The 17,504-nt window shown below is 40.6% G+C and overlaps 1 protein-coding gene across 1 annotated transcript; it reads right to left on the minus strand.

Moving 5' to 3' along the window:
- Positions 1-243: 243 nt before the first annotated feature.
- Positions 244-16,202, minus strand: LOC135481400 (uncharacterized). Its single transcript, XM_064761231.1, has 4 exons — positions 16,147-16,202; positions 15,220-15,736; positions 7,447-7,590; positions 244-2,436 (listed from the first exon to the last, which is right to left on the minus strand). The coding sequence occupies exons 2-4, from the start codon at positions 15,422-15,424 to the stop codon at positions 2,246-2,248; spliced, it is 540 nt and encodes a 179-aa protein (XP_064617301.1). The 5' UTR covers positions 15,425-15,736; positions 16,147-16,202; the 3' UTR covers positions 244-2,245.
- Between the last annotated feature and the right edge of the window lie 1,302 nt (positions 16,203-17,504).

Here is a 17,504-nt window from a genome sequence, read left to right on the forward strand (position 1 = left end):
AGCAATCACTTGTGCTCCCGTCCCTGATCTCTCTCCCACAGCACACCGTGCAAACAGTTTAATATGGGTCACAGAACTGAACAAATACACACAATCGAATCAAAGAGCCTTTGGATCCTCTCTGCCCGTCTCACAGACAAGTTATCGAACATATAACGGACATGGGTTTTCTGCATCACTCTGACAAGTCTCCGGCACGGTCCTACAATTGAGCAAGAGAGTGTGTCGATCCGCTAAGGGGGAGGGTGGGGGGGCTCTGCACCACAAGCTGTTCAGCCGTCCGTCAGTCAACCATCTTACTCTTTAACCAGTGACTTAGGACCGGCTCAGATTTTCATCTTATGCCACCGAGCCTGTTGCCATGGTAATTTACCGCAGCCGTATCACAGAGTGGTGAGCTGGTAAGCCAGTCAGTCAGCCCTCCGACGCGGTCTCAGCAGAAGGTCAGCACTGCTGTACATATTTTGACGTTACTCATAAACTGGCTATCCTGGCTGCTCTGAAATTTCTCAGACGGCTGGCGGTCAGATAACAGAAAGAGCTATCTTATTTCCCTACACATGCCTGCCGCCATACCTGCTCCATGGAGTACCCACATCTCTCACAGCCGTAAGCCTCCACCGCCACCGCCACCACCACCACCACGGGTGGCCACAAGGTCGATGGGGGTCCAGTCAGGTGTAGTCAATTCAGGATCTCACATTCCCCAACCTCAAACCTGGTTCTCTGTGGCATGTTGCGATCTACGTTCTGGCAAAGTTTTAACCTCTCTGCAAAGGGTGCAATTACCCTGATTTCCCACTTCCAGGTGTCTAGTCTCTGTGACCTGTGGTGTTCCACATTATCCCCCCTTCCCCGATCCAATAGATCCATGTTTAACAATTCAAAACAAAACATTTAATGTTCATGCCCTATTTCATGATTTGGGGCACCTTTAGGCTGTGTGAACTGGCCAAGGGCATGGCTGCCACCCAAAACTTCTACCTGTAGCCTGTCCAATGAAACCATCTCTTAAGGTTTGGATTTCCTAGGTATGGTAATGTCTTAAGAATACACGAATAATGTATATCAGAGTGTATCAACATGGAATTCACAGTGCATGAACAGAGTCCCATCTAAAGTACACATATGTGGTAAAAAAATCTAAAACAAGTAGGCCTACACACCACAATAAACAAATTAGATGTCATGTATGTGGACATCTGACTACATCTAACACAACAGCCCACCAGTGCACACCTTAGAAAACAATCATTAAAATACCCTTGCTGCCTTCAGGCATCACAATAACGCATTAAAAAAAATGGATTGATCCAATAAAACAATTGTAACTGTTAGCGTCATAGGGAATCTACGTCATGTAAAGCTAAGGAAGAAGAGCTGATTTAAAACCTAAATTGATCCTGAATAAAACTAACACAAAAAATACACAGAAATGATGAAGTACATCTTGGAAAAAGGGAAGCACTGATTCTATAAAATAACATCTGAAAAAGTACTGCCAGAAAGCAAAACTGCTCAACAATTTACAGTGCACAAGATATGTTCTCTTTAAATCTTAAGATCAGCAAAATACCAAATCAATGGCTGCAACCGTCTTCACTAAACATGTACATGTATATGTAGATAATGGGAGAAAGAGTTCCAAGAGATCATTGATCAAATTGGAACTTTTCGTATGTTTTGTATTTTCCTTACAAGTAATACTGGGTAGATATATGTAGCTGTTTTTCCTCTCAGCAGTTTCCCACAGGGACTTCTTTCTTGACTTGTATGAATGATGATCAGATTTAGAGACAACTGAGAAAGTAATGAAAGCAACTGTCACTTACTATGCTTCCAAAACTTCATCCTGTTTGGCATGGAAGACATCATAAAATCGAAACCACCGAGACAGTCATCTTAACTCATCAGTGTCCTGCTGTCAGTCATACTGGTTTACACCAAAGATTTCTCTACACAGGCACAACAGCTGACTATGACAGTCCTGCCACATCAGTAACTCAACTGCATAATAAAGTCTGTCATACACCATACACATTCTTTACAATGCAAGACAAACCTCAAAAACTTAAGAGCCATTACCCATAACATTTGTGTTGGTATTTTCGGAACATGCAAGCATGGCTGTACCCTGGTACACTTTATATGTACCGACAGGTTCCATGCACTGATATACAAAGACAAGACACTGTATGGCTATGATAGTCAGTGTTTCCACAAGATGATATCATTCCATCTTCAGCTAGACCACAACATCCTCAGTGCGGCTGACACAAAAGTACAGAACAGTAGAGACAAGGGAGAGGACTGTTGCCCCCACCCCCAGCCAGAAGCTCCAGCCAAAGCAGATTGGGTAGTCAGGGTTGATTTCAGCATCCAATTCTAGATGGGCTTTGGCTCCAAACACACACATAGCCACGGCCAGCAGCAGAACTACAACCAAACAATGAATATACCATTATTATTCCATTGTTTACATGATTTGATACAAATTCATTCAACTTTACGTACAGCTAATATTTACATACTAGACAGGAGAAAGCTGAGCTGACTTAGCCAACCACCACTTACTAATATTTACATACTAGACAGGAGAAAGCTGAGCTGACTTAGGCAACCACCATTAACTAATCTTTACATAATAGACAGGAGAAAGCTGAGCTGACTTAGGCAACCACCATTAACTAATATTTACATACTAGACAGGAGAAAGCTGGGCTGACTTAGGCAACCACCATTAACTAATATTTACATACTAGACAGGAGAAAGCTGGGCTGACTTAGGCAACCACCACTAACTAATATTTACATACTAGACAGGAGAAAGCTGGGCTGACTTAGGCAACCACCACTAATATTTACATACTAGACAGGAGAAAGTTGAGCTGACTTAGGCAACCACCACTAACTAATATTTACATAATAGACAGGAGAAAGTTGAGCTGACTTAGGCAACCACCACTAACTAATATTTACATACTAGACAGGAGAAAGTTGAGCTGACTTAGGCAACCACCACTAACTAATATTTACATAATAGACAGGAGAAAGCTGGGCTGACTTAAGCAACCACCACTAACTAATATTTACATAATAGACAGGAGAAAGCTGAGCTGACTTAGGCAACCACCACTAACTAATATTTACATACTAGACAGGATAAAGCTGAGCTGACTTAGGCAACCACCACTAATATTTACATAATAGACAGGAGAAAGCTGGGCTGACTTAGGCAACCACCATTAACTAATATTTACATAATAGACAGGAGAAAGCTGGGCTGACTTAAGCAACCACCACTAACTAATATTTACATAATAGACAGGAGAAAGCTGAGCTGACTTAGGCAACCACCACTAACTAATATTTACATACTAGACAGGATAAAGCTGAGCTGACTTAGGCAACCACCACTAATATTTACATAATAGACAGGAGAAAGCTGGGCTGACTTAGGCAACCACCATTAACTAATATTTACATAATAGACAGGAGAAAGCTGGGCTGACTTAGGCAACCACCATTAACTAATATTTACATACTAGACAGGAGAAAGCTGGGCTGACTTAGGCAACCACCACTAACTAATATTTACATACTAGACAGGAGAAAGCTGAGCTGACTTAGGCAACCACCACTAACCAATATTTACATACTAGACAGGAGAAAGCTGAGCTGACTTAGGCAACCACCACCAACTAATATTCACTAACTAAAAGTTCAAATCCAAAACCCAGCAGACCTTGGATTAACTTGTTTGATTTGAAAGTTTAAATTTTCACTTAGACATATCTACACTTTCGATGAACTAGGAAATCAGTGGCTGTGCATACCAAATAAAAGGAAAGGCTTGAGTTAGTGAAACTTTTCCCATGAAGGTACAGTGTAGGTTGGACCCATGCTAAGCACTGCGTCAATAGTGAATAATGCCATTCTGGTTTCCTCTGCATACAAAACTCATCACCCTGTGTAAGTGAACAATTCTTTTGTATAGTATTAAACAAGAAGGCAAATTCCAATGAATAGACAGGATTCCTCAAGGAAAATCAGTTGTGTGTTAACAACACATCTAAATTTAGAAAACTATATACATACTAAACGTGGGCACAACTTTCCTACTTGTCCCTTTCATTCTATCAACTAATTTTAGAACAGACCACTTTCATAGTATATATCCCCAGGTAAACTTAATTTGAATAACAGCTACTTTTCTGTTATCATGTAAGTTCAGCAGATAAATTATAGCAGCAATACATGTAATTTATGCATCAACTGTCTAACGAGTTTTATACAACGTAAAATTGTGCTGTATGTTTTAATCCAAGAACCTACTAAGGGTAATTGCGCTCTGAACAACTTATGGCCAGTTAAATACATAATAGCACTCTGATCTCACAGCACAGGAACAACCCCTCAGCTGGGGATCCTGTCCACTCAAGCATACTGAGGAGAAAATCCTGGCCAGGGAAATGACTCCTTCACATCAAGCATCGTCTCATTTAGCTTCATTACTATGAGTCATGATCTGTCACACTTACTAGTATCTACTCCTGTTTTCTACATGTATGTATTTATACGGGTCATACATGGTCAAAGTTAGTACACAATGACATAATATTTGTTCAGATAACATCAATAGGGTGACAAAGAAATGACAGCCTATGTTGGAACATGTAGATCATAGGTTTTGATAGTTTTAAATTTATTTCTTTATTTGATTGGTGTTTTACGCTGTGCTCAAGAATATTTCACTTATAAAGATGGCAGCCAGCATTATGGTGGGACGAAACCGGGCAGAGCCCAGGGGAAACCCACAACCATCAGCAGGTAGCTAGCAGACCTTCCTACGTACAGCCGATAGTTTTAAACAATGTGACTATTTCAAATTCTATAAACCTCTAAATCTAGGTGTACTTGCTAAATTGGTCTTGAAACTGTTTTTTTTTTTTTTTTTTTGTTATTAAATTGTTAAACCCTTCGAACAGAGACACCAAAATCAGCCACTGTGGTACCTATCAAAACCTGTCCTGAATTTCATTCTTTTGTGACAATATTAGGACACTTAAATTTCACAGGAGTGAACTTGACAAAATGGGTATATCAGAGTGAAAATGTTCTCTCTCTGTGTTGGTAATAAAGCAGGTTTATTATAACATGCATGTTCAGTCTGACACTGGAGGGAGTCACTGCTGGCAGAACTAGTCCATGTCAGGGAGTTTCCGTACTGCATGTTCAGTCTGACTTTGGAGGGAGTCACTGCTGGCAGAACTAGTCCATGTCAGGGAGTTTCCGTACTGCATGTTCACTCTGACATTGGAGGGAGTCACTGCTGGCAGAACTAGTCCATGTCAGGGAGGTTTCGTACTGCTTGTTCACTCTGACATTGGAGGGAGTCACTGCTGGCAGAACTAGTCCATGTCAGGGAGGTTTCGTACTGCTTGTTCACTCTGACATTGGAGGGAGTCACTGCTGGCAGAACTAGTCCATGTCAGGGAGGTTTCGTACTGCTTGTTCACTCTGACATTGGAGGGAGTCACTGCTGGCAGTACTAGTCCATGTCAGGGAGTTTCCGTACTGCATGTTCAGTCTGACATTGAAGGGAGTCACTGCTGGCAGAACTAGTCCATGTCAGGGAGGTTCCGTACTGCTTGTTCAGTCTGACATTGAAGGGAGTCACTGCTGGCAGAACTAGTCCATGTCAGGGAGGTTCCGTACTGCTTGTTCAGTCTGACATTGAAGGGAGTCACTGCTGGCAGAACTAGTCCATGTCAGGGAGGTTCCGTACTGCTTGTTCAGTCTGACATTGGAGGGAGTCACTGCTCGCAGAACTAGTCCATGTCAGGGAGTTTCCGCACAGAGTACATGTATTTGTCTAGCTGACTACAGAACATTATACACAGGAAACACCCCAAAGAAATGAGCTCATGTACCAAGGTCACACCCACTGCACACAGTCATATATGTAACATACAAAGCAGGCACATTAAATGACTAATGAATTAATTAAATGTATGTGGGAAGATCTGGTAGCAGCCTGCGGATAGTCACAGGTTTCCTCCTGGCTCTGCCCGTCAATCACTAAGTTGATGGCAGACCTTCCCCTGTATGGCAGACCTTCCCCTGTAAGGCAGACCTTCCCACGTACAACCAGAGAGGAAGCCAGTCAATGATGAATTAAATGTGCAGAGATAAAACACAGAGTTAATAGTAAAAATTAAAAGGAAAACTGCATAGGTACAGTCTGACATTGACAAAGGTGGTAAATAGGGGACATTGTTATCGCTACTCTATGCTGGTACATGAACATAATTCACAGGTACTTGGGTAAATGGTTCAATCACACTGTCTATTTTAAAACAACGCTCACCTGTAGCAAATTATGTTACACAATGTATTAATATCTCATAGTTTACATACAACCAATCCTTCAGAAAAGACTGTGATCTAGAGGAGGTGACCCATGTGACTGTAACACTACAATACATCACACTGGTTCAGTGTGTCCATCGTACCAGTTTAGGAGCACACAGGGAAATGTATTATTGTACATCTAGAATCTCCTTCATGTCTCCTTATTCACAATAATAGCCCAGTTACTTTATTAACCAGCTGTCTCTTAGTGATCACATACATGGAGCAAAGCAGGTTGTATTTTGTACTTCTCTGTACTTCGAAAACTTGCCCCATAAACAGTTAAGCTGCACAGCAATTAACACTAAGAATGACGAACATGTGCTAAACGACCGTTCAATTTCCCTGTGATGGCTTCTGTCCATAAAGTTCTTCCCATGAACAAACTTCTTTTTTCAGTTTGGTAATTTGTAAGAGGAGCCAAACTGGTACAAAACATTACAACTGAGAGGACTACAGCCAGGGTGAATACAGACATTTGTACATCGCCAGTGACCTAAAGCGGTAGAATGAGGTACAGTGCTCCATGTAGTCAGCCTGCTGTATTTATAACCAGGGGTGCTGGAACAGGTCAGATTCAGAGCTCATGGTTCACCTGACTCTGCACCACAACCCCTAGAATATGCCACAGAGTGTAACAAAGTTATGGTGTGTAGGTTAGACAGCATGTGGTGTGAAAGTTGTGAGCTGGCTAAACTTTGCCAGCTCACAACTTCCCTGTTTCCATTACTCTTATACACAGTGATATACAGCCTATATACAGCACAGAGGCACTATAAAGATGTAAACGCAATGCCACACCTAAAATGTAATGTACCGCTGTTAAACTCCATCAAAGATTACACTTATGGTTTTCAATTTATGACCCATACCAGCCCTGATTTGTATAAATGTACATGTACACTGGGCTATAACGTGATACATGTAGGTGTATTTCTAAAACTATATTGACTTCATATCTAAGATGGTAAATTAATCATGGTAAGTGACCTCCATGGTCGAGAAAAATCAGAGATGATGCAGGTAACTTACATGTGAGGTTTGCAAAGGCACCTGCAGCCTGATGAGGGTTACAGCAGTCACAGCCACAGCATAGGGAGAAGAGAGCGACCATGAGGGAGAGCAGGCTGCTGAACACCGCACAGGTGAACAGACCCTGGACAGCCTTAAACCACACTGAAACAGACAACAGTACATACAGTTACAATGTAGTTACCATCCAAGAAGTAATTAACTTAAAACCACATTACTCCTACTTTAGATGATGATTTACTGTACAACAGCGAATAATTTCACAAGGTAATGTTTTCAATGTATACTATACTCACATGTATTTGTGGAGGGGCCTATTATATAAAACAATTTTACTTCTGGAAAACATTTGCAATCCCAAACTGTTAATCACCCAAACTGATCAAGCTGTATTAAATTATAACTATTACAAAGTAAACTGAACAAAAATAAAGGGTGCTTTCTCAACAAAAATTGGTTTCATACAAATTTCTTTCATCCACAGAAAGCATCATCTTAAGTTGTATTTCTGACACTTCTTCATGCATGGTCACAGTGTCACCTTTAAAACTGGAGATCAGAACTTGCTAAACATATAGATATGGCCCTGTTTGTGCGATATACCTGTACACAAACGCATGGTTGCAATATGTATGAACAAGTGTACCATATACATGAATGCATTTGTGCAATATATATATATATATACACACACATGAACATGTGTGCGAAACACATGACCACACATGTAATATATACGTAAACAAATGTACATATCCAAAGCAAATTGTAAGTGTGCGTATATGTATGTAAATTGCTTTTCATGAAGAAATTCTTCAATAAGTGATCAAAGAACTTTTTAAAGAAAGGGTAGAAACAAACAAATTAGGAATGAAGAGCCACAAATAGCTGAAACTTTCAACATGATCCATCATGTACTTCATGATAAAATTATTTCACTGATTTCACTTAATGCTGCTTCCATTTACACAAAACATGGCAGAATCTAGGAAAAAACATTAGCAACTGATAGTGTGAATGCAAACTGATCTTTACTCTGAGACCTGGTCAAAGGCCAGTGATGTGAATGGAGGGAATTTATGCCAGTCTTGACCAACCCGCCCCCTCTTCCCCATCGCCACTTTTGGACAATAAATCTACCACTAAAAAATCCTTTTGCTGTCTTTTCCTGGAATGATTTTGGTGCTGGGTCATGGTGCTGGGTCATGGAGATCTGTCACTGACCAGAGTGAATAGCACAGAACTGACCTAATCTGGGGTGACCACCATGCCACAGAGGAGGCTAGATACACAGGTCCTGGTTTGGCCACTGTTTACTGAAACACTTGCCAATGTACACTCAAAAATCCACTCAGCCCATGTCCTCATAGCCCTTAGCAGATCCCTGTTCTCCTCTTGTCCCCTAACATGCCAATGTCAAACCCTCTACATGTATGATATGTCACAAGGTATAGTTAGCAGTTCCTATCATCAAACCCTATACACCACCAGGTACAGTTAATGGTTTGTACCCTTGCATTTCACACTGTACAACACCTAGCCCATCATCAGCCGAAATACACTGGTTTTTACCCTTACATTTCTAACAGTCATGACATACACCTGCAAGTCTAACTTACAGGCTTAACAGAGCACAGTAACCATGTAATCTTATCACCTATTAGTGATGCCTTAGTTAATACACAATTGGAGAATCAAATGAGAGCAGTAATGATTTCATTCCTTTGATTTTGTCCCCCACAATGCACTGATTAGCCTGCCCCTTGATGGATGCAGAAAAGGTCAGGGGATAAACCTATACATTTACAGGCTGTCTGGTGGGGCAGCACAGCCCTCAGGCTGGTGATGCAATGTGCCCCAGATGTCTCCAGGTTACAGGCTGAAGCACAAGAGCCCCTTTCCTCACTCTAACCTACACAATCTTGTAACATGATCTGTCCCACAGCTTGAACTACCAGGGCAATATATGATGATACACTGACCATGGAGGCCAAACAGAATGATACACTGACTACTGAGGCCATACAGGATGATACGCTGGCTATGGAGGCCATACAGGATGATACGCTGACTATGGAGGCCATACAGGATGATACACTGACTATGGAGGCCATACAGGATGATACACTGACTACTGAGGCCATACAGGATGATATGCTGACTATGGAGGCCATACAGGATGATACACTGACTACTGAGGCCATACAGGATGATACGCTGGCTATGGAGGCCATACAGGATGATACGCTGACTATGGAGGCCATACAGGATGATACACTGACTATGGAGGCCATACAGGATGATACACTGACTACTGAGGCCATACAGGATGATATGCTGACTATGGAGGCCATACAGGATGATACACTGACTACTGAGGCCATACAGGATGATATGCTGACTATGGAGGCCATACAGGATGATACGCTGGCTATGGAGGCCACACAGGATGATACACTGACTATGGAGGCCATACAAGATGAAGCACTAACTATGGAGGCCATGCACAATGAAACCCTGACTATGGAGGCCAATGACACATTGACCACTGAGGTCATACAGGATGACACACTGACTACCGAGGCCATACAGGATGATACACTGACTACTGAGACCATACAGGATGATACGCTGACTATGGAGGCCATGCACAATGAAGCACTAACTATGGAGGCCATGCACAATGAAGCACTAACTATGGAGGCCATGCACAATGAAGCACTAACCATGGAGGCCACGCACAATGAAACCCTGACTATGGAGGCCATATATCATGATATATGGACTACAATACAGAATGATGCAGCAAACAGAGACGCTACAGGTTTCTCCCAGGCTCTGCCCGGATTCCTCCCACCATAATACTGGCCTCCATTGTATAAGTGAAATATTCCTGAGTACCACGTAAAATAAATCCAATAAATAAATAAATACATTGGCCATACAGGATGATACAGTCCATGGCAACATATAGTTGTGGCAAATTTTTAATCCTGAGGCCATACAAGATGGTATGCTGCCTGCTGAGGTCATACAGGTAAGCATCAATGAAAATGAATAATTAAAACTATCTTTTTTGGACAAAATACATATATAAAACAGTATACCCACGCAACTTTTTTGGTATGATGTGTTTATCATGATGAAGAGCATTACAGACAGCCTTTCTTAAATTAATCCCAGTACTTCAGCCAATGTATGCTTTGCCATCAGGGCTCACATGACTAAAAGGACATACGAGCACAGGGCCTGTCTCAACTCTTTGGTTGTGATGAGAGAAAATATTTGCCTAAGGTAAACTGCTAATTAAACATTTTCAATTTCATTTGCAAAGTGTGTGGAATTTAACTCAAAAAGATGTTTCGAGAAAGTATTTGCACGTTGTTCTTAGTTCCAGAATCATTAGAACTCTTTAGACAATGAAGGTAAGAAATGTTATTAACTACATTGTCACCCAGTGTTGCTATCAACTGACACATACATCCACATGAGGCTGTATGCCTCTTCCGTTTGGCAAATATGGCAGATTATCCATGGTGGATTGACCAATCAGGGGTATGTTTTACGAAGCTGTCACAAAGTGCGCCTGACATAACTTCCAACATACAGTGAAGAGATACAGTAAGTCAACATAGTAAATGTACTTAGCATAGTGTTACGACAGCTTTCCAAATCAGGCACCTGAAGCCTAGAATTTTCTCTGACCTGTGATAAGTTATTGTGTATTATATGCATGCCTATGGTGTACAATAGTGTACCTGTTAGTGAAGCCCACCACAACCCATGTTGGCTGTCGACATGTATTTACTGCTTCCCACTATCCTTCCCTGTTCACAATGTTAACAGAACCATCTGTATGAACAGTTTCAATGTTTTGTTATTCATTACAAGGTACAGTATTTATTTATTTATCTGATTGGTCTTTTATGCCATACTCATAAAAAAAACTGTAGGGGAAACCCATGACCATCCACAGGTTGCCAGCAGGCCTTCCCATGTACAGCCAGAGAGGAACCCATCATGCTGAATCATGTCAAGATAGGAAGGTTTAATCTGTGAATACATGTAGATACATTAAGAACCAGTTTCAAAACCCATGTACAGCATGTAAGAGTCACACTTGCAAACCTGCGCATGATCAGTGCAACACTGACAGGCATTACACATTGTGTACACAGTGAAACATGCGCTGAAATTGTTATGCCTGTAACACCCTTGAGCCACCCAACAACAGAAAAATATCACCACCCCTTGCACACAATGTTCATTTTCTTAAATCTATTTACTAAAACTATTGTACATGTAAAGGACCTATAATTCTACCCATAAATACACGTAAATTGCATAGTTTATCTAATTCTCAGCGTTCTATTGATCTTAAAAAGGTGTTTTACAGGAAAAAACCTCTAGAAATCAAAGCAGGCATCACTAAGTAGACCACTTATAACTATACATAAATATACTTTCATTTATTTATTTTTTTTTTTGTGAAATGAATTGACGGCACTCAAACATCTAACTTGCAAGGTGGGCTTTATGGACCATACCATCAGAGGTTAGGAACTCTGACGTCACAGGAAGTTTATCCAACTCTAATCAAGACACTGAATGTTGGAATAACTCTTTTTACCCATGAGTGAAAGATAACTGAAATAATGTTCCCAAAAATTCCTTGCCTTCAGTGAAAATCAGGAAAGAAGGTTATGTGATGTCACAGTTCCTAGATACTGTCAGTATGTCTCATAAAGTCTACCATACTTTTCAAATATTGCAGAATTTGAGGATATATGTATACATTCATCCCACATCCGACAACAACGGTCAGATGGGATACAGATACATTCTCAAACCCTGTAGATGACGTCAAATGAGTCTGATGAGTAGATTCACTTATACATCGTCACCGGTCTTCTGCACTGAACTGATGGAACTTTGCAGGATAAATTTTTTACATGGTTACTCAGTGATAGGATACACAAATATATGGTGTCAGTAATCCTCAAATTGGGCAAAGCGAGGATTACTGACACTATATATTGGGGTATTCTATCACTGAGTAACATTGTAATTAATAGGACGCTCAACTAGTCAGACAAAAGCAGCGTAATATTCAGAAGGCCTGAATGATGGTTTCTAAAGATGACCATGTAGAGAATATGCCATTCCCAATTCAATGGTGTTAACACTGCAAGCTCAGTACACTGACATATCAGATGACAACATCACTGACAGTTGTGGCAAGCTGTCAACAGTGTCTCACTGTACACTGAGCACACAGAGTTCAACACACAGCACCCCTTGGTAGGGTCCCCTAATGCATCTTTGCATGTTCTAATGTTCTGCGGTACATATTCTCACACAACTTCAATGCAAACCTACAAGACACCTCTATGACACAACATTCACACATTTCTTTTATTATTTGATTGGCAATTCTTGCCATACTCCAGAATATTTTCAAGTATATCACGGCAACCAAGATTAAACAATTCTTTATTTACCTTAAAACCATAATGTTTGTTTTATAAAATGCTTTTTCAAGTTCTATGAACTCTTAGACTTCATCTCTATCCGCTGGCATTTTCTTGTTTTACTGTTCAAAATTGCTGATGTTTAGCAGTGGTCTGTATGTAATATTAAAAATCTACACCTCTCTGTTCAGAGGTATTTCTGTGTTCAAGGTTAACACATGGCTTTCTAAGAAAAGAGTTAAAATAGGAGTGTTACTGATAATGTTATCTCCATCAAATCTGTGCATCTACATGTTTTCATCTAACAACACCACAGATGCTGTACATTCTATGGCTTTTCTACTGTACCACTTAGCATGATAGGTACAGGACAGCCTCACATCCCGCTACTCATAGACGTATGCCAGATGAATCTGTCCTAATTGGTATTGCATGTTTATCAAATGAATTCCATACTCTCTCCATTCAAAGTTACAGTACATACTGTACTAAAATTTTGCATTCCACTACAATTATTCAAATATTTTAGAGGATGAAATACAAAAACTGAGGCCTAAAGTTATGCCCAATGAAAAGCTGAGCATCTTTTGTCTTTGTGCCCTGCCCCTTATGATGTAAAACTACATGTAGCTAAGGGTCAGTCTGACACACATGTAACTCTTGCTACACACAGATCTGAAGATAACAATAACTGTGAGCATGTACACTTGGATAGGTTACAGATATTACATCACAGGGAAGATTTTATCATCCAGTACACTGAATATGCTCCGAAGGAATTCAACTCTTCTTGGGGGGATTAAATGTTCCCAATGAAGCATAATGCACACAACACATTATACAGGAAGCAATAAAATCTTCAGGGCTCACTGTATTCTTCACAGACACATGTACATGTAACCTAACAATTTATAATGATATTTAAAGGAGAAAATGTCAGAATTTCCACCACTGTTAAAAGTGATATTTCACTTAGATTTCACTTTTGTTATCACATTTTAATGTTTCGAACCAGACGTCATGACGTCAACAAAGATCCATTATGTTCTATGATGTTCCACTCCTAACTCAGCGAGATGATGGCATAATATCTGAATTGTCAACTTTAACATCCATTTTGTCACACAACCCCACATGACATCACACAAGACATCAAGAAGTTTAACTCTTCTAAGAGTGGAGGCCCATCGTTGAACTTTTGTGAGGTTAAGCAGTGTTATTGCTTTCTTCTGTACCAAAAGTAATCAAACTAACAACATAACATGCCATGTGTACAAGTATATTCTCACAATGTCAATTGATGAATGCTCGTAGGTATGGAGAAAGGCTGGCAAAAACACAAATTAATCAAAACAAACACTTAACAAAGCATTCAGAGAACACCAGTAGCTCACATGATTAAGCAGTTTGTAAAACTGCATAATGTTCAAGTCATGTGATACGTTTAAATACTGATCGCTAACCCCCAAAAAAGTAGAATGATCGACACTGTCATACACAGATATTATCCTCTAAGTATACAGCGCTAAGATCTTGCCATTAATTCAAGAAGAAATATCAAAATTGTTACACTGTCACAATTATGAATGTTTATCGTATGCGTGAGGATTGCAGAGCAGTGACTTTATATGTTAGGAGTTGTAAATCAATGTCGTGGTAAAGGACACTGTAGGGAGTTAGTGCACGACTTTACCTCCGAGGTCTTTGATATGCCAATCACAAACTGTATTTGGCAATCCATGTACAATGGGAGGAAATTGCAACTCTGTGAATAGATAAGCAAAATGCTGAGCTACGAGGTAAAAGACCTCCTTGATCTTTGATATGCAAATACCTATTGATAACAGGCTATCTGCGTACCATATGTGGGCACTGCAACCATGTGATTGGCCAAAAACCTTAACCAAACTGGACACCGCAACACCGCCACCAACAGCATCTGATCCCCCTCTCACAATACCTCTACTTACTTCGTATGGCGAGCAAATTAAAAAGAAGTGTTTTTCACAATAAATGAATCAAGTAACTGAAGACAATGCATGCACAATGATGTCCTATTTAATCTGAGGACATTCCTAAGTTTTAATCAATCTGTAAGCATACTGTGGACTTATTTTATTTATTTATTTGATTGGTGTTTTACGCCGTACTCGAGAATATTTCACTTATACGACGGAGGCCAGCATTATGGTGGGAGGAAACCGAGCAGAGCCACACGTGTACGGCCGGAGAGGAAGCCAGCAAGAGCTGGACTTGAACCCACTGTAGATTTACATGTACATCTTGTTGATAGATCACTTACCAGCATGTACCATTTTAGATGTATATTCTTGTGAAAAGAACCAATCACAGTTTCCCCAGTCTGTTGTTCCACACTGCAGCCATAGGCCTTCACTTCGTCCGACAAATTTGTAATTTAGCCAATGTGGCGTTGTAAAGGCAACGATTACCGCAACTGTGGTCAGTAACACTAAGAGAATGGCAGTAACCAGTGTACACGACGCCATTATGCTGTATGCTGTTACACACAGACTGTATCCAAATCTGCTTTCAGGTTCCCTCAGTCTATATTACTAGCACCCAGAATCACCCATGCAGCTGTAAGGCCTACTGGGAAAATCATTTAGTGTGTACACAGCATGGGAGAAGCTTAAAAACTTCCTTTAATTCCCAGTTCACAGCCACAAGGGTTGGCACAGCTGTGATGTGATATCAAGTAACTGGATGATTCAGATGCTGGCAGTCAGAATGATGTTCGTCCAGCAGTCCTCAACCTCCAACCGTTGTCCCCTCACAGTTGGTGAGCAAGAAAGGAGAGCCTACAACAGCAAATTTCACATTTCACTGTCACTAATAAAAGTTGTAGTTTCAAACAATTTCTTTCTCGTTACGACGATTTCTAAATTTAAATGGCCTGAGCAACAGTCTACAAAACGTTATGGTCATCGATCAAGATCTGGTGACAGTGTTAGTCATCCAGTAAGTGTTACAAACTGCACAGGCTTCGCTTCCACTCTACTGTAAACTCGATCGTAGATACTACCAGCAGTAGTTTTATCCCATCAGACAATGAAAGGTTCGGAGTTTCGATGACCCCCCACATTCATCTAGTCGTTCGACGGTCAAATAAACCATTTCAAATAAGAAATATCTCACGGAAAGGTCTCACGTTCAAAGATTAAAATACATACATGTATCAGGAGATGAATAATGCAGTGTTTTAACTCACCGTTAAAATCAAACGCAGAGATCCCAAACATTAACTCCAACCTGCCTATCTTTCTTGTCTCCCGACCTCAAGCTAACTGAAGAATTCCCTGACTAATTCTTCCGCTAGGCGGCTTGCATACTCCCTACAGCGCATGCGTCGCCCGCTACCGATGGCTTTTACATCCCTGCCACCAAAAGCCAATTTTGTACAGAAATCTTAAACGCCGAGGTCACGGTGATGAGGCAGGAAGTGATGTCAGAAAACACAAGCAGTCCGTCTCAACTTTCGTCTCTAATACTTCTTTATACACAGTCATTTTCTTCATCTAAAGAATGTGCAACATTATTCTAACCAACAGCTAAAACAATGTTATTGATGAATGTTGATTAAATAGATCCGCGAGAGGACACAAGTGATGAGGCTAATCTTGAACAAGCCTTCATACGGCTTAAATGCCCCAAAGGTCAAGCTTGTCTATTGGTGGCAGTGTTGTGAGGCGAAAGGTAGAGAGCGACGCATGCACTGTAAGGAGCATGGACGGATTGACCCAGAAGACGTTCTAAGCTCTGCTTCCATTGACTGCAAGTTTTGCCATTGTTTGCATGATATAATGCTCTCTAAAGATTTTTTTTTTAAAATCTGGATCTTTATTCGCCTGAAATTTTCCCATCGAATGAGATGAAATTTTACTGCAAAGACAAAATGCTGCAAAGACATGTTTATGCTAAGCCAAATAAAGGGGCAATACTCTGTAGAAGTGCAAATGTATTCGTTGGTTATGTCCCTTAGGTTACCATTGGGAGCTGTTGATAAACTATAGCATGCTATATTGCTACTGCTGCTGCTGATGATGGTGATTATTATCATAATAATGATGATAATAATGGTGTTTATGCCAGATGTAGAGATGTGCATCCAGATGTGACCTTGTCTTATAGCTGAATGAGCTTATATTGCTTATATTTTAAGAATACTTTTCTGACTTCCTCGGTGTAACTTGGCTGAAAATGTAAAGGTATTGAACTCCCCCCGCCCTTTTCCCACTCCCCCTGAAATAATGCTTTTCTTCTATAGACCAAATGACATCCGCTGAGCGGTTTGAATAAAAATGCTTCACAGCGCTGGAAAGCCAATAGGCTGGATTATGTATCGGTCTAATTTATTCATCACAGGCACATTATAATACTTATGACGTATTGTTGCAATTCTGCACTAAAATGAACTATAATTAGTGGTGTAACTTAATTTTGTTAGTGCCTGCCATCAGGGCAGCTTGCACTTCAAGTCAGCCTGCCCTCATTGGAAAGGGCCTGCCATCAGGGCAGGTAATAGCCTTAATCTACCTGCCCACAGCCAATGTTTGACACAGCCAAATA

The sequence above is a fragment of the Liolophura sinensis genome, chromosome 1 (genome assembly GCF_032854445.1).
Source record: "Liolophura sinensis isolate JHLJ2023 chromosome 1, CUHK_Ljap_v2, whole genome shotgun sequence".
Lineage (NCBI taxonomy): Eukaryota > Metazoa > Mollusca > Polyplacophora > Chitonida > Chitonidae > Liolophura > Liolophura sinensis.

Bases quoted from the DNA above. Each gene is read 5' to 3' on its own strand.
- LOC135481400 (XM_064761231.1), bottom strand. From the start codon at position 15,424: ATGGCGTCGTGTACACTGGTTACTGCCATTCTCTTAGTGTTACTGACC. The intron at 7,591-15,219 runs GTAAGTGATCTA...TGTCTGTTTCAG, and splicing joins ATCTAAAATGGTACATGCTG to TGTGGTTTAAGGCTGTCCAG. The intron at 2,437-7,446 runs GTAAGTTACCTG...GTTTGGTTGTAG, and splicing joins TGCCTTTGCAAACCTCACAT to TTCTGCTGCTGGCCGTGGCT.